Source organism: Amblyomma americanum, chromosome 10 (assembly GCF_052857255.1).
Source record: "Amblyomma americanum isolate KBUSLIRL-KWMA chromosome 10, ASM5285725v1, whole genome shotgun sequence".
In the NCBI taxonomy this organism is placed as follows: domain Eukaryota; kingdom Metazoa; phylum Arthropoda; class Arachnida; order Ixodida; family Ixodidae; genus Amblyomma; species Amblyomma americanum.
Window position 1 is genome coordinate 22057372 of NC_135506.1, and position 24777 is coordinate 22082148.

Below are 24777 nucleotides of genomic sequence, written 5' to 3' on the forward strand. Positions count from 1 at the left end.
ACACCTCTTTTTTCTTTCAATCCCACCCTCCCTTTCCTTACGGCGCGGTTCGAGTGTCCACCGAGATAGTGAGAGAATTAGTGCGCCATTTCCTCAAAAAACAATTTTCATTTCATTTTTATTATGCGTAGCCGTACGCCTTCAACGCACTTCTCAAAAGAGCGTTAATTTTGCCGCGCCAGTGCCTCGTTTAAAAAAGCCGCTCCCGAACGGACATGACGCCCATATAGCATGTGACCTCTAACGTTGCTGATGATGTCACATGTTTTTGCCAATCCGCGTTTTTTCGGTGTTGCAACTACGTATTGCAACCACAGAGGAAGGAAAGATTGCTAGTTTTAGTGGTAAAGTTGGCTGGGTCAGCGCCTCGTTGGGCGCTGCTCCGTCTGCCTCGTGCCGTAAACAATCGATGGACCTCTGACGCGCCATTCGCCGGCGTCGGTGTTTTTGCACGCGGGGTGCGGAGAGCAGACGACAACCATGTCGGCGCCTCCGCTCGTTGAATACCCGGACATCTCGTCTTTCCCGCCGTCTTACAGCGAGGCCACCCGGCAACACGCGTCCCTGGGTGGAGCACTGACTTTCGTGGACTTTTTGCCGTACTGCACTAATCCTGGCGGGTTCGCCAGTTTGCCAACGTTCGAGCCATTCAGGTAAATACCGCGTCGCGAAATTCCCCAATCCGCTTGGGCGTGTTTCGCAATGCCGCGAAATCGAGACGACGGAAACGCAGGGGGGCGCATATCTGACAGTCAATTGTTGGTAGAGATTTGTTTGTATGTCAGTGAGGCCAGTCGATCGTGTATTACGTGACGCGCAACTGGTGTTTACGGCGCGCCTATAGTTGTTTCGGTTCGTCGCATGTATTGAGCCCAAACCCGCCCATTGCATCGAAGCTTCATATGTTTATTTCGCGCGGACGCGGATCTTGTTTCCACTTGAGCGTGATCAACGTGGTGTTTCCTTTTGTCAAGTAGAGGTTACAGGCAATGCATGAAGCTTCGTCGCACTGTTGTGACACTGATCTTGGTTGAATTCTGATTGTTTTCCGCCGTGCGCCGTTGAAATTTTGACTCTCTTACACCGAGGACCCGGAAGGCTGTCGCTGCAGTACGCTCTTTACAAATCAAAAAGCAATTTTTCCACAGTTAATATGTGATCAGTTTAGCACATTTATTAATGTGTACTTCTCACGCGCATGCACGACATTCGTGAAAACAATTGCGAAACAAAGCAGCGCGGCAGCATAAATGTCAACAGCAAGACCTAACATTTAGGTACCACCACCTTTGCTGCTGTTGCAGCACAGTTGTAAATGCAGGTACAAATGTGTTAAGGCGGAGATCTGGGCAAGTTGGTACATACTTAGAAGCGGATTGCACAGCGCAACACACAAGACAAGGAAGAACTGACACCACGAGCGCTGACAACACAGGTACAAGATACATTACCAAGCATATGTAGGATGAACATACGTGCCGCACTTTTAAATCTTGACCAAGTATGTGTATAGTTATTCTTTTGAAGGCTCGTGGCTTTAATGTCAGCCTTTTTAATGACTGTCTAAGTCTTATATGGTGGAAGTCTATTCTTCCACCATAGTCTAGATCTTGAAGCATATCCAGTCTTCATATTTGACAGTTGCCGTAGCATCTCAGGAGCTCAGAGAACATTGAGTATACATGTGTATTTTCTACTGCGTTAGGGTTTGAAGACCCGTCACATTTAGAACCAGCAGGTGCAGGGGTCCAATACTACATGGCTGCTTTAACTTAAAAACATGCTGTCTAGTGGTGGTTGTTAACAGCATTGTTATAAATGACAGATGGAGGATGTTCCATAGTCATGTGATAAACATACTCCGAGCGTTTCAGTGTTGTATCCTTTGAAATCTAAAACAATGCAATCCGTTAAGACAGTGAATGACCATGGGCGTCAGAACATTTGGCGACACCACACAATAGTATGGCCAGCTGAGGTCCTGCTTCCTTCATGGTTCTCACATATATTATTCAGTGTTTTGCCATATCAGATGTAGGTGAAACACATACTACTACAATTAACCATTTTAATCCTGCTGAGATTATGCTTATTGTGCTTTAATGAGAAGCTCTCTTCTCTGCCAGTGAAGCCCTCTGAGGCTTTGGCAGGCCTGTTACATGTATTGTGTTTTTGACTGTGCAGAATAAATATTGTATTGTATTGTTTTGTTTTGCTGTGACAGTGTGAAATTAAGTTCATTTCTGTTCCTTGCTTTAATGCTGTTAGAATTGCTTTATCTGTGCATTTGGACCTTTGGCTGTAGGGCTAGCTGGGGTTTGTAAAAAATATTTAAGCATGTATGACTTTACTAGAACTCAATCGAAAACAATAATGTCTGGATGAGTATAGCTACACAATGCAAGAAGCAGAGATGGCTAAGAACCAAAAAGCACGAATTGTGCAAAACTGCGAACCATTAAGCTCTTTTAAGCACCAAGAGCTTCACAAAATGAAAGGAATTGAAGATAAGCCACCTGTGTGGACAATCAAGCTGTGATCAGGTTCCCTGTGATGCATAATCATAATCTTCTGTTTTAATTTGTTTTATTTTACCACACACACCCCTAGCATGTTGTCCAAGAAAGATGCCTTTTAAATACCGGGGGCTGTATATCTATGATAGTTCATGTGTTAAATATGGCATGTGTTAGGGGTACTTAGTTCATAGGCGCTGACTGCGGGGCGCTTGAGGGCTTGAGCCGCCGAAATATTACTGGGTGGGCTGTGCCCCTCCCCCTCGGAGATTGAGCGATGGGGTCAGGGGGCACCATTTCTTCTTTTGTACAGTTTTGGACAAGTCGACGAAAGAGCTACAGCTGCCTAAAAGTTAGAAGAATAGCACAGCCTTAAGCACATGCTTTACCTACCACAGGTATATACATTTGTCTTCCACCAACAAAGGAAAAGGATGACTACGCCAAGAGTTTCAGATCCAGCTCACCATTAAGGGATCCGATTGGCAGTGGGAGCTTTCTGAATGTCTCCTGTTCTAAGTCTTTATGCGAAATCGCATGAATGGCCACTTGATAAGCACAGGTTTTTATTTTGTGCACAGTCTTTTTTAAGACTTCAAACCCTCTCCGAATACCCAAAACTATGAACATGCCTTTAAAAGTAAGCCATCTGTAACTCAGCCTCTTGCTTTTCTCATGAGGGGCATCTCACAACACTAGTTTTGCTAGCTTTTCTGCCATTCTTGAAGCTCAGCAAAGGCTTGCTCTCAGGGATAAGGCAGACATGTCGTGCAACTTGACCTTGACAAAACATAACAAGAAGGTTGTCGCTATAAATGTCATCCAACAGGATTTCACGGACCTGAGCTCAAATTATTGTCCCCATTAAATCGATACTCAATTATTTGTGTTGCTGATTCGTCACTACAAACTTTACTCTTTGACTCCTGTTTCTGTCTTTTTGTTTTTTTACAGGTATGGTGGTTCAGTGACATTTTTTACAGATGAGTCGTCTTTAAGATTTGAATTTTTAGCTTATTGTGGAACTGTTTGTACTGCCCAGCGTTTCTTAGACACAAAGAGCCTAAAATCTCTTTTTAATTTCTGGGCCGCCGTGGTGACTCAGTGGTTATGGGGCTCGGCTGTTAACCCTAAAGATGAGGGTTCGATCCCGGCCGCAGCAGTTAAATTTCAGTGGAAGTTAAATTCTAGAGGCCCCTGTACTTTGTGATGTCATTACACGTTAAAGAACCCCAGGTGTTCGAAATTTCCCGAGCCCTTCACTACGGCACCCCTCATAGCCAGAGTGGCTTTGGGACGTTAAACCCACATAAACATAAACTAAACTGATAATGGTTAATCACTGCCTATATAATCCTCATGTGACTTCTGAAATAATGCTGAAAGTTAGCGCCAGTTCCGTCTGTTGTGTCGTCCTTGTCTTTTTTGCACTCTGTTTCCAAAAACTCAAACCACCTAGCTCAAACTAAGCTTCTTCCGCACCTAATTAATATATATTTATCAGTTGCAAAGATCCTAAATACCAAGGATGTCTTAAATGGCATAATCAAGCAGTTCCTTCTATCCATATTTACCTGCCCTATATCCGTATGTAATAACGTTGCATAATATTTTTCTACCCTATATCCATCTGCCTTTGATGATAAATGTATGATATGCAATTTGCTCAATGCAGGGTGCTGGTGCAGCGTGCCAATCAATGGCTGCAGGAGAACTGCACGTGGGAGGTGAAGACTTGCGAGAGTGTCGAGTTCAAGGCATCCCAGTCAGTCAACATCGAGCGCATGACCTACTTAGAGTATGGCGAGCATCACACTTGCTACATGCGGGGCCTTAGGTATGTGCACACACTGCTTATTTCACCACCAATATTCATGCCTTATGGGGAAGCTGCTCTTAAAAAAAAAAAAACCTTCTTCATGAAGTCACGATTCTAAAATCTTCAGGGAGTATGGATTTTTGTGTGTTGATTCTTGTTTAATTTTATGTAAAACAAGTCCTTGTGCACTTATACAATATGTTATGTAAGTCTTTTGGAGAGGGCATTTAAGGAACTTTGGTGCATGGAACTTGTTGAAATGCATGCTGTGTTTTGTCCTGACATCAAGGAACTCAAAAAGGGCAAAATTATCATCCTGCCTATTACAGAAGTTGGGTTATGGGGTTTTGAAGTCGCCATTTCAAAAATGGGAAAAGAAATTTATATTTGTTTTTCTAGAGTGGCAACTTCAAAACCCTATAACTCAAGTTCTGTGATAGTCGGGATGATAACTTTACCTTCACTGCATTCCTTGATATCACAAAAAAGCAGTGGCTTGCAATCTAGCAAGTTCTTTGCAATGAAATTTCTTAAAAGCTCTCTCTCCAAAAAACTTACATAACATGCTACATAAGAACACAAGGACTTGTTTCACATGAAATTAAATGACATCTTTAGAAGCAGTGCACAGATGTACCATACATGTTCATTGAAGATTTCATAAATGTGACTATGAAATTGAAAAAAATTTTTTTAGACCAGTTTCCCCCCCTTAAAAGAGTGTTCGTGCTTTTTGCTTCCATCAAAGTACAGCTGCCATGACTGCGACAGCATAGGTGTCAGAATTGATAGAGAATGTCTTAACAAACACAGACTCTCTGACACTGTTGTTGTGGTAAAGCAACTTGGAAAGTGATTTGTAATGAATGACTGATGACTTAATTAGACACACAAAGTGGAATAAAAGCTAAAAAAAAGTAACTTGGAAAAGAAACAGTTTTCTTGAACAGTTAAAAAAGGAACTATAATCTGTGATAAGGAATAGGTTATGAGAAATAGAAGTGATACATGAAGAGTACGTCTATCTATGCAGAGTAATCTTGTTAGATCTGGATACAAAGAAACATATCAGGAGGCAAGTAACAATTTAGCAAATGCATTTCGCTGTTTCCCCCAAGCTACGAACAAGAGCTTGCCACATCTCTGAAGACGAAAGTACGCTAGTGTTGAATCTTGATAGTACTCAACCTTTGAGGCCAAAACTTTGAGGCTGAAAACAAGGCTAGAGAACAGTGCAGCAAGCAGTGAAGAGGAGAATCACAGGTGTAACACTTGAGAGACAAAAGGAAAGCAGCATGGATTAGAGCTAGAGCAAACACATGTTGAGAATATTTTCACAATATATACACTCACATTGTGCTTCTAACACAAAAGTGTCAGTACCCCCATATCGAAAAAAATTGTTTAGTGTTTGCGCTGGCATTGGCGACTGTTTGAAGCCTCACAGTCGAAGCGGCCGGAGCATGCTGCTCCGGCAGCCTGGGTGGGACACCTAGGTCACGTGACCTTGTGGCGTCATCACAACCTACCCTCCAGATTGTGAACAAACTGACCACCATGGCAGGCAACAGTTAAATTAATGATTGGCCCCGAGAGGTTGCTCAGGAAGAGCAACCTCTCGGGGCCTGGGTTGCACAAGCCCCACCGGTGGCAGCAGCTGCCATCGCAGCGCAGTGGTGCATTGCTTAACTGCTGCACCAGGAGTGGTATGAGGACTCCTATGAATCTATTAACGTAAAGTCGAGACTTACTAATTCTGCATATATGGGCATTAACCCATTAATACTATCGCATCATACTCCTAAGGCAGAGCTTAAGTATCCACTCAAGTTTTTCCTGTTAACCCTGAGTGACTTGTTTTTGGCTGCGGTACAGGTTGTGGCTAGTGCCACGAATGGACCAGAGCCGACCTGCCCAGCAGCTGGGTTACGCCAACCTGATCCCACAGCAGACAGCCCCTGCGGGGACGTTTGGGATGCCCACATTTGAAACGTTGCAAGAACTCCTGCAGCGTTACAACAGTCAGCGTGTGTACCAGCCAGCACCGGGTAGGCACAGGCAGCTTGTGTTCAACTATCCGAAATAATTCAAAAGCTGCAACATGCACTCACTGAATGCACAGTGTGCGATATATGCACACTGAACACTTATTTAATGAAGGAAAAAAAAAGCTATGATGCTGTTCCTAATTACTCTGCTTTCTCCTGCTTCATTGACGTGTTTACTGCAAGGGCACTCACATCACTGCTACCAGAAGGCATGCCTCGTCTGAGCCTTAGCAACTTCCATGCAACTCTGCTTACCGTGGAGAGTGTAAATCTGCACTTTCACGCTAACGTCATGGTCGTAACAAGAGATACTGCATGGAGACAGTCACACGTGACGTTTTGAAGCACTTTAAACATTAATGCCTAGTTATTTTGACCCCGTTAATTTGTAAGTGCAGATACTTCAGACTGCCACTGGGTCCAGGCGACGTCCACATGACTATGGCATTGCATCCTCGTTAACCTACTATTGGCTTCCAGAGCCATCGCACTGACACCTACATAAAGCAGCTCCATATTATTCCAAATCTGTCAGAATGACAACCTGTTCTCTTTAACATTTCTTGCAGCTGACTCAAGATGATGCGCTATGGCAAATAGTTGAATGGATGTTCAACACTTCTCCGACAGATGGCAGCAGTTGTTCCACTTTTTAGAAGCATTCGTGCTTCATTTGCTGATGTCTTATTTTGCTGTTTTCTGGCATCCCAGATAGCTGTCATAAGAAGCAAATTTGGACGGGGCTTTTCTAACAAAAAATAATAAATATTCTTTGGAACCATGAAGACGACGTTAACTACAGCAAAAGAAGAGATTTTCAGAGCATTTCTTTGATGAGGTAAGCGACAGCAGTGATGTAGAGTGAGCAGAAGTGACACCATGACATGCTGTGCATCCTCTGAAGAAAGATAGCATCTACCAAACTTACAGATATTGCGTTCAGGCTGTGCAGTCAAGATTTACTTCGTTCATTTATATTGGCTTTTTTGTCCACTTAAGCATTCTGTTTACCAGCAATTAAGCAAAAATGGTTAAGCAAACAATAGAAGGAATTGCTACCGCCGATAAAAAAAGTAATGCAAGTTAACTGATAAAACTGTTACACAAGAACATAAGTGGATGTCCATTTCCAAAAGGTAGAATACTACCATGCTGCATGGCTGGGCTGTTGCACTAGGTTGAACTAGAGGGTGAGGCATCACGTGACTTGTGTGTTGCAGTTAGTGATGGAATTGTCGCTTAATGCTCACAGTAGCCAGAACGTGACGCTTTTTCATGAAGCCTATGCATGGTTTTGAGTGTGCTTACATGCCGTGGGGAAACTTGCGTAACCAAGTAACTGGCCTAAGCACATGATGATAGTGTATGGCACTGCACTAGCACACAACATTTGGCGGCGAGATGTAGCCTATCGATGCACAGAGGTGTGTAAGATAGCATAGCAATTCCTCAAAGTGTACATCTGCACTATTTGATCCAATGGTATACTGTCCCAAAACACCCCTGACTTCCTCACTTAGTTAATTTTTGCATTGACTGAGTGCAATTCCTACTCAAAAGCCAGCTAGCTGTGGCATGTGTGTCAAGGACACTAACTTTTATTCAGTTCCGAGTTTCAGAAATTGAATTCTGTGTACTTATGTCATCTATATATATATATATATATATATATATATATATATATATATATATATATATATATATATATATATATATATATATATATATATATATATATATATATATATATATATATATATATATATATATATATATATATATATATATATATATATATATATATATATATATATATATATATCTCTTTTTGAGTTTAAACCGAGAGGTCCAATTGCTAGTTACAATGTAATGTAAAGAACTCATTCCTAGCAAAACGTGTAGTTTTTTTTTTTTTAGGGTTAGGCCTTATGTAAGCAAATGATGCCATTTGTGTTTTGACATGAACGATGATTACCTATTGCACGCTAAACTGGTTACATGGGCATTATATGGTGGCATCTCTGGAAGGAAAAGCAAGTTGGAAGGAACAAGGCAGTTGTCTGTTCGCATTCTATTTCTTGAATGCCCATTCTTGAGAAAAAAAAAATGAAGGTTGATTTGCCCGCTTAAAAATTTTCGCTAGTTGGAAAGGCAGTGCACATCTAGTGCACATTTATTTCTGACTAGATATTGATTTTAAATATCTGATAATGAATTAAAAGCTGGAAGATGAGAAGAAGATAGGGCAGGTCACAAACTTATAAATACTATCACTGTAGAGAGAGCATTGCTGTTGTGATGTGAGATGTGCCTCTGCATTTGGCACTTCAATGGCCACAGTGATGTGTGTGCATACTTGATTTCAATTATTTCTATGCACGCAGGTCGTGTCCTGGTAGTGGAGACGCAGGAAATGAAGATCCCCAGCTTCTCGAATTTTGACCCCGACCGGTCCTTCTGGACCGAGCACGGCGCACGCAGCCGACAATTCCTATTTGTTGTTCGTGTTTTCTATGAGCTCGGCTCTACAGGGCCCGAGGAGATCGGTGAGTGGGCTGTGCCGTGAACAGCGGAGCCTTTTCTGAGAAGATGCTGACTATGGCTTTGGCAGATCTAAGCCTTCACTAACTTTCAGCCCTCCCGCACAGTGGCTTCCGAGTGCTTGATTGTATGAAGCAGTTTTTTGCGAAATATATGCTGGCCACTTCATGCTTGCTGTTTGTTTCAAATTTGTAATGGCACGCCATCTGCATTAACAATCAGAGGTTGTTGTTGTTTCTACATGTGTTAAGCAGACATTGCCTGCACCTGATTTTGTTTACTGCTATGATGTATCACTATAGTATGTGCTTTATTTTGTTAGAAGACACTGACATGGGAAGTGGCGTGAGGCAGAGTGCTGGCATTGCACCAGTACGCTGTCAAAATTATACATTCTTTATTGCTCATGCGGTCTTGGCCTTTGGCTTTCCACTGCATAGCATTCTGTGGAGGTGCCATTGTTCACATTATCCGGGCCTAGGAGCTTCGGAGTCATTCGTTCACCTTGTGAGCAAGATGGCAGACATGCTCAGCTGCTCTGCTTCCCCTGCATTGCCACTGCTAATGGAGGAAACGAGAGAGAGACCGCAGCGGTGGCCTAGTGATTTGAGTGTCCGCCTTGCATGCGGTAGGTGCAGGGTTCGATCCGTGCTGCCGGGTAACCAGCAGTGAAACAGTGGGTGCAAGCTTTCCCCTCGCCTAGTCCTTGGCTTATCTGCCAAGAAATGCATGGGAGATGAGTCTTTGGTCATAGCTACCCTTGCACCACAAGGCACATAGTGATAATTCATGCACATGGATTTAGCGCAGTGAAAGGTGCTGATAGTGTGAGCACTGTGGGAGTTATCACTAGTACTCATATTAAGTGGTAGCTTAAATGCCTGATCACTTCTTTTTATTTGTTTGCTTTCTTCAACTTGGACTAGTGTCACTCGCCTTTGTCTCGGCTTAGACTTGGCCTTCTACGTGCTCGCTTGCCACCCGAAGGAAAGATCGCCAGAAGGGTAGAGTCCTTTTACTTTCTTATTGGCCGTAACGTTAGGTCAAAAACAAGTGAGTCTTTGAAATTGGCTTGCATCTTTGTCTTAGCAATTGCAACAACAACAAGAAAAGGCACTGACATAGCGAAATGAGTTCATGTCTTCATTATCTCGGTGCACAGGTGTGGCTGATTTTGTGCCGGTGCAACAGTCGGCGGGTGGCGCCTTCACAATGCCAACTTACGAGCCCTTCAGCTATGTCGTCGCCCGAGCGGCACAGTGGTGCTCCCAGCAGAGCTCGCTGCGCTTCTGCAATGCCCAGTCTCTCGAAATCAAACTCAGATCAGGTGAGCAGAGTGTCTTCAACCAGAGTTAGTACAGTGGCTGAATTTGGCTTTGGCAGGGGGTATAGAGCTGGCGTGCTTGTGTGGAAGAACTGCCTTCAGAAATTGTTGCATAATCTTTCTTTTTTTTTTTTGTCTGTGGAAAATGGCAGTGGAATCTGTTTCTCATTTCAGTGGTGTCTGGGGAATTTACACTTGTTTGGCCCTGGAACAGAACTGCAATGCCACTGTCAAACTGGTTGACATTGCAAACGATGCACTTGTGACTGCTGTGACCTCTTGGTTTTCACTGCTGAAGCAATCCATGCAATAGCCCCTTTGATCACAAATTATTATTCAGAGGGAAAAATTTTTCAGATTTGTGAATTTTTGTGTGGAACATGCCAACATTATGGGGAAAGAGCTCCCGCCCATCTATTACGCAACCTCTGTCGGGTTCTCATACATCCACGCGGTGAGACAGCGCTGCTTTTAGGATCTCAATTTATGTTCTTTTGATTGATTTCTGTCCTGAAAATCCATTGTGTACACGGATTAGCATTTTTTATGCCTCTTAAAGTTCTCATGCGAACAAAACAAGAAAACAAATCACACACATTCCTTAAAGTTTCAGCACCGTATATGGTAGGTGCAGGGTATTGATCACCAGGTACCCACTGGTGATACAGTGGGTACAAGCTTCCCCTGGCCTGGTGCTTGGCCGCTCTGGGGTAAAATGCTTGGAAAATGGGTCTGCGACCCCACCTTATAGAGACGAAAAAGTACCTTGCGCCGGGAGCCATGGTGCTTTGGCCAGGTTTTGATAGAAGCAAAGGTAATAACAGGAGCGGTTTCATACTGTGTGCATCTGCCACAGCTTGTAGTGCATGCCTGACTGCACAGACAAGGTGAGTAAAGTGTGATGAAAAACACTGCGCAGAAAAAGGACAAGGCAGTGCACTGTGCGTCTGTGTGTTGCCTCTTCCTCGTCCTGTTCCTGTGTTTCGTTTCTCATAATTTTCTCATATGACCAGCCAGCCCAACTGCAAACTTTTGGCTAAACTTAGCAGTTTCAGGTGGCTAATGCCCTGGTGTGAATGCATGCTGTATTCGCTGCACCATTTCATATCCAAAACATCTTTAATCTGCTTGTGGTGCTGTGAACTGTAATGTGAAGTAGAGAATGACCTTCTGCATATATCGGCAGCAACCTTGTAATGCTATGCGTTGTACCCTTAAGGCAGAGCTTAAATGTCTCCTCCAATTTTATTGCAAGCAGACTATGGTGGCACCAGGACAGGTTTTTATTTGTGCGCGGATTCCTGTGGCTAAGCTGCTCTGCCATTCACTTCCAAGTGCTGATCACAGTGTGCAATTCTATCTTGATGTCACGAGTTTGAATTGAGAGGTTGGGAAACGATGTTCCATTTTTAAAACCAGTTTTTGCAGCAATAAATCACTCTTTAGTGGTCACGCTAACATCAACATAACCAGAAAGGACCATACAATCAATTTTTACAAGGAACAAAATTTGTATGCATTTGTTATCATTGTTCCTTTCGTAATAAGGAGCAGTTACTCATTAGCATCCACCCAAGTGCAGCCATGCAGCTGCAAAAGAAAGCTATACAGCTTCCGCATAAACTTCGCAGTTAAAAAAAAATTCGTCCTGGTCCGGGGTTTGAACCTGGGACCACCGCCTCACCGGGGCAGTCACTCTACCACCTGAGCTAACTGGGACGGCTACATATGGTAGGGTGAGAGTGAAGTGATCAATAACTAAAAGTAGGAACGGTTTTGGTCCAATGCAGAGTAGGCATTGCTAAGGCGTGCTCAGCGCAGAGATTAATAGTAACAGCCTTCCCTCATCATGCTCTTTCCTTTCTCGTCAGATCCAGCACAAGGCCTTTCCTTTGGCACCATGAGCAATCGCACCGTGGTGGACACACAGCGCATGTCATACACTGAGCATGCCAATGTGGGCACCTTCTATGTGCGGGTACTGCGGGTGGCCTACAGCAGGGAGCTTGCGCCCCCGGAAGGTGGCCTGCCCCCGTCACCACCCCTGGCACTGCACTGCAAGACCTTCATGCCGCTGCCGCTGACAAAGGGAGTCTTAATGCCTGAGTTTGAGAGCCTGTCAGTCACCAAGCAGCGTGTCGAGGCCTGGATCAGGGCCACCGGTTCGTCATTCCTCTGGCTTTTTATTTCTGTAGCGACCACTTGTATGGTGCAGAGGATTCTGCCTACAATGAAGCTATGCCACGCCCACTGCAGTGGTTTGGTGGTACAGTAAAACCTCGATATAACGAACACGGATATTACGAATTATTGGCTGTATGAAACTGTTCTTAGCCGCCACGGTGGCTCAGTAGTTATGGTGCTCGGCTGCCGACCCAAAAGAAGCGAGTATGATCCCGGTTGTGGTGGTCGCATTTTGATAGAGGTGAAATGCTAGAGGCCCATGTACTGTGTGATGTTGGTGCATGTTAACGATCACCAGGGGGTCGAAAGTATCCAGAGCCCTCCACTACGGTGTCCCTCATAGCCTAAGTCACTTTGGGACGTCAAACCCCAAAAACCGACCAAACCGAACTGTTCTTAAATATTTTTAACAAACTCATGCAATTCTCACTTCATATATCGAATGTGATTTTCCATAAAATGAATATATCAAACTGCTGTGCAGCAAGCTGTGCCCGCTCGGATGACAGGCTTTTGCTCACTACACGAGTGGCTGGTTGTGGCGCGACAAGCGTCCGCGGCACGCTTCATGCTTTTTGTCGCATTAGAGGGGCCTTATCTTGCACTTGCCAACAGCGCCAAGGAACAGATAGCAGTGTGAACAGCTGGTAGCCAGGCAGTTGGCAGCCGTTTCTGCCTCACGCACCTGTCGATGGTGCACCGTAACCAACGGCATGGTTGGTTGTAGCCTTCCAGTAGCAATCCCATGTTCATTTCGACCTTCATGGAGGTGGCAGAAACGAGGATAGCTTTCGTACTGGTTTGCATTTATCACACAACACCGCTGTATAATTTGGAGAAGCCACCCTAGATGGCGTTTGACCCGCCACTGCCACATGTTGGTGATGCTGTGCGGGGAAGCGAACCCAACTGGCATTTGGCGCTTGACTTTTGTGGCATCCGCAGTCGCCATGACCAGCTTTGAAATGGCACTAAAACTTTGTAAAAGGCCTCTCATAGTTGCCATCGTTTCACTGACTAAATTGCACTTCTCCTTTGAGAATTTGTGGCTAATTTTTATGTTGCGAATTTCGGCTATAACAAACTATTTTACAATTTTTTTACTTGTTCTCTATAACAAGGTTTGACTACATAATGTGCTGCAGCTGAGCGTGGCCATGGGGGCCATATTCTGATGGAGGAAAAATACAAGACTTGTCTACCTTGACTTCTATGTACTATAAGAAACCCCATTTTGTTGAGATTGTTTGAAAGCCCTCCACTACTGCATGCCATATGGTCAGATATAACTGACGTGCGAAACTATGCTAACTTCATGTTGAGAATTGGTGAATAGCCTGAGTTTTGGCGTTTCATTGGATGCTTTGCTCTGCTTTATGTGACTCTGAAGTCTTATGTACATGTGTGTTATAAGGGACTCCGGATAATTTCAACTACAAGGTCTTTTTTTTGTATGCACCGATATTTCACAGCAGTAAAGTGTCTTTGCATTTTGCCTCCACTGAAATACGGCATTGATCTCCCGTCCTTGGGCTCAGCTGCTGAGTGCCATAGCCACTGAGCCGCTGTAGCAGGTGCATTGGGAAGAGAGAGGCCAAGTTCATGTTTGCATTGCCAAAGAAAGAAAAATAAAAGAAAATGTGATTGCACACGTGTTGGAGCAGGGGTTGTAGAGCGATGTAGCTGTTGTCGTCAGTTCTTCACCCTGGGATGGAGACAAGTAGAATGGGAGTTTTTCTTTGAAACTGCTCCTGCAAGAAATGATTGAAACATATTTCTGGTTGCAGATCACATTGTTGAAATCCTTTATGTGTTTTTGTAGAGCATAAAAGGAGGAACGGAAAATATTTTCTGGACTTTCACCTTTGTACCTGCTGCCCCGTCTATGCGGCCACTGAATACATTTTATTTAGATTGGCTATCAGATGAATGGTAAAGCTTTCAAATTCATTAAAATACTAGAGCAGTACTTGTGGTATTAGAAACAGCATGACTACAAGATCAATGAAAAAAAACCTTCATATGGTCATGGCTGCAATGAACAATGACTGCCTAAACCTCGGAGCAACACCGTCACCGAGCTTCCTCCATAATGGGAAACTCGGAGAGACTTGGTGCTGTCTATACTAAATTTCATGCTGTCATGTGATGTGCAGGTGCTCGGGTGCTGAGCTGCGAGACGGCAGCCATGCGACTTTTCTCTGGTGGTGAGGCCTATGCCGGCACAGAAACCAGCTTCACGTACAACAACGGCGAGCACAACGAGTTTTGGATATTTGTGCTGCGCATCTACATGGATGGTGCCTACCAGGAACCGCCAGAAGAAATGCTGCCTCCTGTGCCAGAGGTTCGCGACACTGGATGCTGTGTCATCCTCTGAGCTGCATTTGTCTCTCTCTGTTTGCTACCTTCCTGGACTCCTTCCTTTCCTCAGGACATTCTGCCAGTGTAAGCTTTTCAGTGTGTTGGTTGCTGAGGGGTGTTTCGACAGTGCTTAGGTTTGGGTAGTCCTAACTACTGTATTTATTCGCATAATGAATGGCCTTTTAAGCGTTCACATTACTACCCTCACTTTCTCAAAATCTGTCCTCCGTCTGTTGTTGTGTGATGCCGCCACCTTCCAGAAGGCCTTCACCCACCGGCCCACCAGCCTTTGCGTTCCACCCACGTTTACCCTCCAGAATCCACCTCCTGCTACCAACCACCACTTTCGCCGTCCAGAAGCTGCGAGCCAGTACCAACCAAGTCACCTCCACCCCACCGAAGCTTCACCTACCACCAGTCACCCACCTCTGCACTCCTGAAGGCCCTACTCACCACCCATTTATTCACTTTCACCCATGAGAAGCCCACGCAGCACTGGATGTAAAAGCGACAGTGAAATACAATTCAAAGCTGCAACAGGAAGGCAATTATTGTAGTAGCAAAACGTACAACTAGCACTGCTAGCCCAGATTTGTCGCGCCACATCATGTGATTGCCTGGCATCTTTTTTTTTTACCTCAGAAATGTCTGAAAATTTCGGGATATGTTCTTATGCAGGTTAAAATATTTTTTTTAAAAACTAGGCTGGTAAAAACAAGACAAACGAAAGGGGTGTGTCTATTATGCGAGGAAAAAAAGAGTACTCTTTGACTGGCAAATTATGGCGTGCGTTCACTGTGTGAATAAATAAGGTAGCGTGCAGTGTTAGTTAATGCCCGAGGTGTTCAGATAATATGCACTACTTGGCACGTAATCAAGACACTACGTGCTCTGTGCTGGCTTTCGGTCCCACGCAAAGCATTTCTGCACATGTTCCTCATGCCAGAGGCAGGCAAGGCTGGCGAGGGTTCTTTACCTCATCTAGCATGCTTGAGCTTGCTGTCCTGATGTCAGGATTGAGGTGTCTTTATGCATATCCACCTGTCTAGCATTCACGATGTGTTTTGTTGAACGTAATCTTACACTTATCACTTGAACAGCTCCTGGCTCTTGAAGGCTGCTTATGCTATTTGGTGACCACCTTGTGTGAAGCTGAGACAGCCTGTGATGCATTATCACCTGATCAGTGCGGATATTCTGTGTGCTAGCTGGTGAAAGCTGCTTCTTATCTTGTTGGGCATCCTTGGATAGCTTTGTGGTGCAGGATTTAACGCAGGACCATCAAGTTAGGGACACCCGCCCATTGTGGATGCTTTATATTGTTATATATGCAGGGAGATGCGCAGGGAGACATGCAGGGATATTGATATTTTTAGCCTTCTAGCATGACCTGGTTATCTTATGAGGTGCCTTTTGAGAAGCCATCTGTCTTCTCATTGCTTGGGTTTTTGCAAGCCTATTGTTGACACTCTTTCTAAGAGGACACTTGCACTCGCTTCGTGCCAGTGATGAGAACATTTTTGCAGTGGGAACTGTCTTATTAAGTTTGTTTGCATGCACGTTAATGCTACATGTGCCTCACATGACTTGTTTTCGCTCTTCATGGCACTCTTGCAGTTGCCGTACTTTACAAAGGGTGGTTCTTGAAGGGAACATCTGTTTCATGAGCTTGGGGCTTGTTAGAAGTTAGCACTCAAAACACTTTTTTTTTTTTTACATTTAGCAGAGCTTGGTTGCAGGCTAGTGGGTGTATCATCGCACCGACTTGCGTCAACAGTTAAGAAGAAAGATGAGAGAAGCCAGAGGCTAAGGCTAAGTATGAAAGAGAATGTGAATTCAGTTCATTCAACAAAGTGTGCAGTTATGTTGAGCATCTCTTCTGTACTTAACTTTTAGCTGTCATTGTGTTACTTCCTAAACGTCAACATGTATAGGATATTTTTATGCTGCCTTGGCACGCATAAAGCATTTCTATGCATGTTGCTCGGATGTTGTACAATCGGTCATGCAAGGTTGTCGTCTCCACATATGTCTCCTTTCTGTACACTGCCAGTATGAATTATCTGTGTGTCAAGCTGTATTTTAATGCGATAGCATTAAGTCTCCTGTTCTGCAGAAAATCTGTCGTCATTGGTGTCACGAGCGAAAAATAAGCCAGGGTAGGGTGGCCCACGAGCCACCTAGGTCACATGACCTTGTGATGTCATAACAACCTGCCCACCAAATTGTGAGCGAACTGCCCATCGCGGTAGGTGGCAATTAAATTAATTACTGGTCACGAGAGGTCGCTCAGGAAGAGCAACCTGGGTCTCACAAGCCCCCCCGGTGGCAGCACCTGCCATCGCAGGGCAGTGGTGCATCACTTAGCTGCTACACCACTGCACTAGGAATGGTAGGAGGTCACCCAGAGATCTGTGAACTTAAAGTAGAGAATGAGCAATTCTGCACATATGGGCATTATTTACCTATTAATGCTATAGCGTCATAACTTTAAGGCGGAGCTGAAGTGTCCCCTCCAGTATTTTTCATATATACATTCTGATCGATGCAAACAGGCTCCTGACCTCCAGTGTGCATGTAATATACTGACTTGCTAAACTATGATCACGTGCCTTTTAAAGTAGTCCTAGTTCTTTTTTGTGATTTTTTGTGAAGTTGTATTTGCAGGGGAATTTTGTGTAAACTTACCTTAGCAAGTCTGTGTTCACGTTGATGCTATCTCTGTAACGTTAAGTTACATTCACACATTTCTCTTGCCTGAAAAATTTTTTTTTCACTTTTACCGATGTTGAAAATGCTACCGTTGTAAATTTTATCATTATTTTTGCTTTCTCTTGCTTGATACTTGTGATAATTTTATATGCATTTATTGAAATGCGTTCTTCTTGCAGTTTACTGCATTGTGTTTTCTATGGCACTGTTGCTATTTTTTCTCTATTCCTGCCTCCAATGTATATATAGGTGTCATGTCATGCTGGTATCTTACTGTAAAGGTACTTTGTCGCTGATGCCGCTGTGCATCATGCGATATTTTATCTCTACAGTAGAATCTTGACAATATGATTATGTATGGTACAAATATCAAGATGAGAGGAATGTGTAAAGTTCCTTGGCCGTAGTGCATTGTGTACAATGTGCAAAAATTGGGATGTATCGAACACTCTCCCATGCCACACTGATATTACGAATGTACGGCCACGACTTCACCCTCAAGCACTAAGCATAGCATACACATCACCAATGCCGCAATCGCCAGTTGCATGGCACGTGCTGCGGTACGTCGCATTACGCGGCCGTAAATAAATCCCATCAACCACAACAGATATAAGGGAATGCATTTTCCCTTACTTCTGTGTATGGATTACGTCCCTTTTGGATGATGTGAATTTCGTATGATATAAATATTTTTCGCAACCCCGTGAGGTTTGTATTGTGATATTCTACTTCAGCGCTTTTTTTTGTTCCAATTGCTGCCACAATGTGGGGGCATTTATACCAGTTCTGATGAAGATTTTTTATCTAGCTGTACTTAGTGACATTAGGTGGTTGGCATTGTATGAGCATGGTAAGCATAACAAGCAAGAGCTGTGATGATTGCTGTGACAGAGGAGTTGAATGCTGACTTTTCTGCCTTTATGATTTTAATAATGCACATTTTGATTATACCTTGGTATAGATTTCCTCATCGCATATGGTGAAAGACAGACTGTGTAGTTTTTGTTTTGATCGTGTGGTCCCGAGTAAGGTGTGAATTCTTTTGTGACTGTATATAGTACTTGCTGGCGAGTGCTATAGTTGAATACAATTCAAGAGTAGGTTGTAAAATGCCCCTCAAAGGAGGGGATTCTCCAATGGCATCGACACATTGCCTAGTGGCATCCATCTGTTGTCTTGTGGCATTGACTTCATGACATTGTAGTCAATTGCTGTACACGATTTGAAAGTCAGTAACTGTGTACATGCGTTTCACAGCATTTGCAATCAGTGGCAAATGTTTCAAGCAGGACACTTTTTTTTTAAGACTGATTTTTGAAGAATGTAGTGTCTGAGGCAGTCACATATCACAGTGGAACCAAAAGCGCACATGTTAATGGTACCGTACCCTGCTGTTTGCAGTCTCGTTTGCGTACACCATGCTCAATTGCAAGTTCAATGGGGGCCATCACTTGAAGTGGTAGATGTGGCAGGGTAGTTGCCAGGAAATATACTCTGACCTTAATTTAGTAAAATAAGGTGTGTTCCCTATGCTTTTGATGTTTCCAGTCACTGTTTGCCCCCTTTGCTTTGTTTGCATTCTGATCCTGTGATTGTCCCCATTCCTTTTGAATTCAGAACACCCCTTGCACGTTAGTTCACCCTGCTTTTTCTTCAATTCACAGTTTACACATTGAAGGATCAAATAGGTCAGGCATAGTTACCGATAACCTTGGCTTAGCGTGTGTGTCAAGGCAAAACTTGTGCAGCTGTGCTGAACACATTTGCAGGGGTGACAAATGCACTCTGGCTTGTTAACGGAGCCAGCTTTCCTGTTTTGCACATGGGGTACTGTTGAACTGTTTTGAAAGAAAAACTTTGAGCGGATGGTTTACGCTTTCATCAAGGTCGGCATGCTTGGCTTTTATGCGACGCCGATTTCTTGCTGCCCTGTCTGGTTCTGCCGCTTGATGTGTTCAGCTGCAGTATTGGCCCTCTTTCCTTGGGTCCTCTTGGAGCTTTACTTCAGGACTGGCATTGTCTTGAGATGGCTATGCCATTTTGCTGCTGCTTCTGTTCACATTACTCGTGATATGAAATCCATTTACCGGATGCCGTGTCACTGTGATATTCCTGTTTTATATTGTACCTCCAAGAGAATGCTGCACCGTGGGCTGTTGCAATGCAATGTACAGATTGCTGTCATCACCTTAGCTGCATCGAAAGCATCACCGATTGAATGAAAGTGCCTAAATTTTATACAGAGAGCTCTCAGTATAATGTGGTGAATTGACCATGCACGTCATTTCCAATAAAGTGGTTTATTGATTATATCGTGCTGTTTTGATATATTCAAACCTTCAGGATGTTCAAAGGAACATGGGAACATGCAACCAGAAATATTGTAGCAGCACCCTCTCATGGTGGTCATACAACGTTACTGGCAAGGTTATACTCATGAGCATCACCAACCAGGCACCGATGATGAGTTGTGCTAGCATCTTGGACCAGCAAGTGGGTTTTTAAATAGTTTTAAGGAAGCCTTTGCCATGCAACACAGTGGCCAGAGTAGCGAGGCCAACAAAAGCATGCCTACTGACCCCTACGGCAATCGCTTAAGAGGTACATGACCTATACACTGCGCCAATTGACAGATTCATTCCAACTCGAGAAAAGAAAATAAAACCCCGTAACCCTTGGATTAATCGACCTATTATACACATCAAGCGCAAGATAAAGAGGCTGCACAGGAGAAAAGTGAGCTCAGCTGAATTATCGAAATTGCGAAGGAGTTTAAAAACGGCTCTGATGGAATCAAAAGAGCAATTTTTTAATAAAAAATTAAGTAGCTTCGTTAAAACGGCACCTCGGAAGTTTTGGCTTTACCTTAGTGGCAATAAAGAGGAAATCAATAGAATTCAAATTAGTGAGAACATAGTAACAGAAAAAACAAAAATAGCAGATCATTTCAATAACTTTTTCCAGTCTGTTTTTTCTAAACCAAGCAATGATGACTGTGACGCGTACCCGCCTTCCTCCCTTTCATGTTCGATGGAAGACCTGGTCGTGACTCAGGCCGGCGTACTTAATCAATTGTTACTCTTGGATTCTAAAAAGGCTAGCGGGCCGGATGGGATTCCAACCCAGTTTTTAAAGCGATACGCTGAGTGGATATCATTTTTCTTGACGATAATCTTTACAAAGTCCCTACACACTAACTCGTTGCCACAAGATCGGCGGTGCGCAGTCGTAACACCTGTTTTTAAAAACGGCGACCGACTACTCGCAAATAATTATCGCCCAATTTCCCTGACAAGTATCAGCTGTAAACTATTGGAACATATCATAAGTAAACATATACTAACTTTCCTCGAGGATAACGCGTTCTTTTATCAGCATCAGCACGGGTTCCGAAGAGGGCTATCTACCATAACACAGCTCATAGAAACGATACATGATTTTAGTTCAGCCATAGATGCCCAAGAACAAATAGATGTCATTTGCGTAGATTTTGCAAAAGCATTTGACAAGGTTCCACACAGTAAATTACTTTTCAAGTTACACAAAGCAGGAATTAGCGAAACCATTCTTAAGTGGATTAAAGCCTATTTGAATAATCGCAGGCAGGTTGTGCATGTGGATGATTGTTTTTCTTCTGCATTAGAAGTATTTTCTGGCGTTCCTCAAGGGTCGGTTTTAGCTCCATTACTGTTCCTAATTTACATTAATGATATTAACGAGGTTACCGAGTCTCCCGTAGAATTGAAGCTTTTTGCAGACGACTGTTTAATTTATTCTCGAATAACACAAGCTGCCGACCAAATTAGAATAAACCGTGTCCTTAATTCCTTGCATCTTTGGTGCGAAAAATGGGGCATGGAAATTAATTACACAAAATCAACTTTTACGCATATAACTAATAAGAAGACTTTGCAGTTATTTTCTTATAATGTTGGAAAAAATAATCTAAAAAATGTTGATACCTTCAAGTATTTAGGCGTCACAATTGCACATAATCTGCAGTGGCATAAACATATTAATAATGTGTGCTCGACAGCTTCCCAAAAACTTTACTTTCTGAGGAAGAAATTGGAACATGCAACAAAAGATGTCAAACTGATAGCTTACAAAACATTCATCCGCCCATCCTTGGAGTACGCTTGTGTCGTCTGGAGCCCGCACCAAAAAGTTCTAAAAGATAAACTGGAACGAATCCAAAGAATGGCTGCTCGGTTTATATCGTCAAGATACAGAAGAAGGGACTCAGTGACGGAAATGCTGAACTCATGTGGGCTCGAGTCACTGGAAAATCGAAGGAAAAAATCAAGACTAAAACTTTTCTTTCAAATAATTCAAGGGCACTTCAAGATAAAATCAGATAGATATGTTCAGCCTCCGGGAAGACGGAGTGCGAGAACAAGCCACACTCGATCGATCAAGCCTTACGACTCACGTATTGATGTTTTTCATTACTCTTTTTTTCCTGATGTCATCGAAATTTGGAATGCTTTGCCTGTTGAAGTTGTCGAACAATCGGAAGTGCACAAGTTCGAACGTTCTATCGATATTTTGTGTCGGGGGCACCCAACTTGATGTTATGAGACATGAATTTTTTTTGTTGTATATTGCATTGTATTCCCTCCCTGTAACGACCCTCAAGCGAGGGTCAACAGTATCAATAAAATAAATAAATAAAAAATAAAATAAATGGCCAAAAATCAATTTTTTGAAAATCAATGTATTTGCTGGTTTGCCTCATTTCCAATGCTGTCCCAAAGTTTCATTGCTGAAATAAACCGGGAAGTACTCTAAAAAAATTGTTTCTTGAACGACAGTGGTAATGCCTATTGAGCAAGGAATAAAAAGAATTGGGAGCTTTTCTCCATTCTAGTTTTCCGAGTAGATGCCCTTAGTATGAAACAGATTTTTTCCCGACTGTCTGTCTGTCAACTTTAACCTCATTTGTTTTGTTGCACTCCCAGGATTATACTGCACGTCAAGGCAATCTTTGTTTTTCAAATTTATGAGTTTTAAATTTCTTGTATGAAATTTTCTTCTCAAAGCAAGGAAAATTCTAGCATTAAAAAATTCTAAGCATGTTGTGACCTGTAGCATGCCTGTAAAAATGCAACGAATGTTGAACCAGCTTTGTACCACATTTTGTTAACTCTGCAAGCTTTTCACAGGACACTGGAAAAAATAAACAGAAAATAATTTTCTTGAGATATAACACTGAAAAATATGTGAGAGTAGTTATAACATTTGTAACATCCTTGAAAAATTTCACATAAATATATCAAGACATTAAACAAATTTTGCTGAAAGCCACGTCAGGCCGACACACCATGCCATAGGCTCCTGATTGTTGTCTCCTCCTAAGTGTAGGGAAGTGCGCTCCCTCCCTTGTCAATTGGAATAAACATTAAACACTGTTAGATGCCTATAGAGGAGTCAGTCATGCAAAAGAAAGGTTCTGTGTAGTGACAGGAGACTGACTGACTGCAGCGTTGAAGGTAACTGACTCGGTTGTGGGAGCACATAGGGTACATATCAACCTTCATGGTGGATATAGACGAGCAGCATATGAGTGGCACATCGGATATGATATATCTGAGTTCCCTTGCAAGTCACTAAGAGGTGCTCAGCGACCAATTGTAAATTGTCCATGCTTTCAACCGGTGTTGCTGATAGTATTCTTGGTCACAGATTCTTTTCCATAAAGTTTGCTTTTCACTGCATGGCATCCTTCAATATTTGGTTCAGTGCTGAATTGCAAGTGTTAGCCTCCAGAAGTTGCAGCGAAGAGAAAAGAGGCCTGTTCCATGTTTTTGCATGTACTTGCGCAGCCAACATACGCTCATCTGGTCAATTTCATTAAAATTTTAGTATATGCCTTTTGGAACTAAACCCATACACACTCCCAGCTTCACATCGGGTCAAGGAAAAGGGAAGCAGAAGCAGATGCCCCACCCTGGTGTGTGTATTCACTAGAATATTTAGTCAATCATAATTTTGTAGGCTGCAAATGCCATTTTTGTAAGTGAACTATAGCAGCAGACAACAGCATCACTTTTGCTTCTGTAAGGTAAGTACTGGTTGAGGTCCTATGCCAAGACAGCGAATGCTGAAATCTGTATTGCTTTTGGAGGGGAGGGTAGAAGCGAGATTTGAAGGCGATTTTTTTTTCTTTCATTTCTGCTAATACATACCTTCATTGACTCTCTGCATTAGCTCCGCATTGTGAAAAATGACATACTTGACCCACAGTTTGCTTACAACGAAAGTGTACGCTGGCACCATGCATAATTAGAATAGTCAACACTATTTATTATGCACGAGAGTCATTCACAGACTGTTGCGAGGTGCTTTGAGAATTCGTGCTCGGATTTTCTGGCACCAGCTGTATGCGTCTTCCACTTCAGAGTCAATGTGCCAATTTTAATTTTAATTGGAGAGACATGGAAGAGGACTTTGCCCTGCAGTGGGCGTGGTCAGGCTGATGATGATGATGATGATATAGTCTGGTATATATTTTATGTAGTTGCATCGGAAATTTGTTATCAACTGTTAAAATCATAATCTAATTTTGTGATTCACTACTCCCCAAGGAGAGACGAAAGTTTGTCTAACAAAGTAGGTCTATTGAGCCAACATGCCTGGCCTGAGGCAAGCGCTCCTACAGTCATCGGAATCCGTGATTATATTTTCCAATATCTCGAATAAACGATTACGGAAAACAGGCGATTTGCGGCTCAAGCAACAAAAGACGCGAATTCGCACCAGTTGATAAAAAGGCGGAACCACGAAGCACTTTGTTGCCTGCAGTGTGCCGTCCTCGCTTTTGCCTTGTCGTAGGCGCCCACTTCACCTCTTGTACACTTATCTGCTCAGAAGTGTTTCACCGCTCCACGACAGTTAGCGCGATACGGAGGAGGAGGTAAACTTTATTAAAGAAAAGGTCTTTGGCGCGGGTTGGGGTGACGTTCCCCTCCCCGCGGTGGGCACCTCTTCTAGGCCGGACGCCAGGTGGCCGACCGACGATGTCGCTCGGCGACCTCTTCGGCCCGCTCCGTAACTCGGAGTTGAACTCCGGGTCCGAGCTGAGCAGCGCGGCCTCCCACTGCGATTGGGTAGAGAGCTGCAGACTGTTCGACGGCTTGTCTTGAGGACATGAGTATAGCACATGAGTATAGTATAGCGCGATACGGTTGACACGGTCTCAAGAGACGTCAAAAAGCCCGCTCCCTTAACAAACGTGACGCCACAGCACGTGACCTGTGGCCGCGG

The 24777-nt window shown here is 43.4% G+C and overlaps 1 protein-coding gene across 2 annotated transcripts; it reads left to right on the top strand.

Moving 5' to 3' along the window:
* The first annotated feature begins 304 nt into the window (after positions 1-304).
* Positions 305-19819, top strand: LOC144107569 (uncharacterized). Of its 2 annotated transcripts, XR_013309308.1 has the most exons (8): positions 314-653; positions 4192-4353; positions 6211-6383; positions 8768-8929; positions 10087-10251; positions 12120-12410; positions 14589-14880; positions 15057-15153. XR_013309308.1 is itself a non-coding variant. In XM_077640641.1 (7 exons), the coding sequence occupies exons 1-7, from the start codon at positions 481-483 to the stop codon at positions 14810-14812; spliced, it is 1350 nt and encodes a 449-aa protein (XP_077496767.1). In that variant the 5' UTR covers positions 305-480; the 3' UTR covers positions 14813-19819. The 2 variants fall into 2 exon arrangements, 1 of the variants encoding a protein (XP_077496767.1); XM_077640641.1 differs by having other exon boundaries at positions 305-653; positions 14589-19819.
* Positions 19820-24777: the final 4958 nt, after the last annotated feature.

Bases quoted from the DNA above. Each gene is read 5' to 3' on its own strand.
- LOC144107569 (XM_077640641.1), top strand. From the start codon at position 481: ATGTCGGCGCCTCCGCTCGTTGAATACCCGGACATCTCGTCTTTCCCG. The intron at 654-4,191 runs GTAAATACCGCG...TGCTCAATGCAG, and splicing joins CCAACGTTCGAGCCATTCAG to GGTGCTGGTGCAGCGTGCCA. The intron at 8,930-10,086 runs GTGAGTGGGCTG...CTCGGTGCACAG, and splicing joins TACAGGGCCCGAGGAGATCG to GTGTGGCTGATTTTGTGCCG.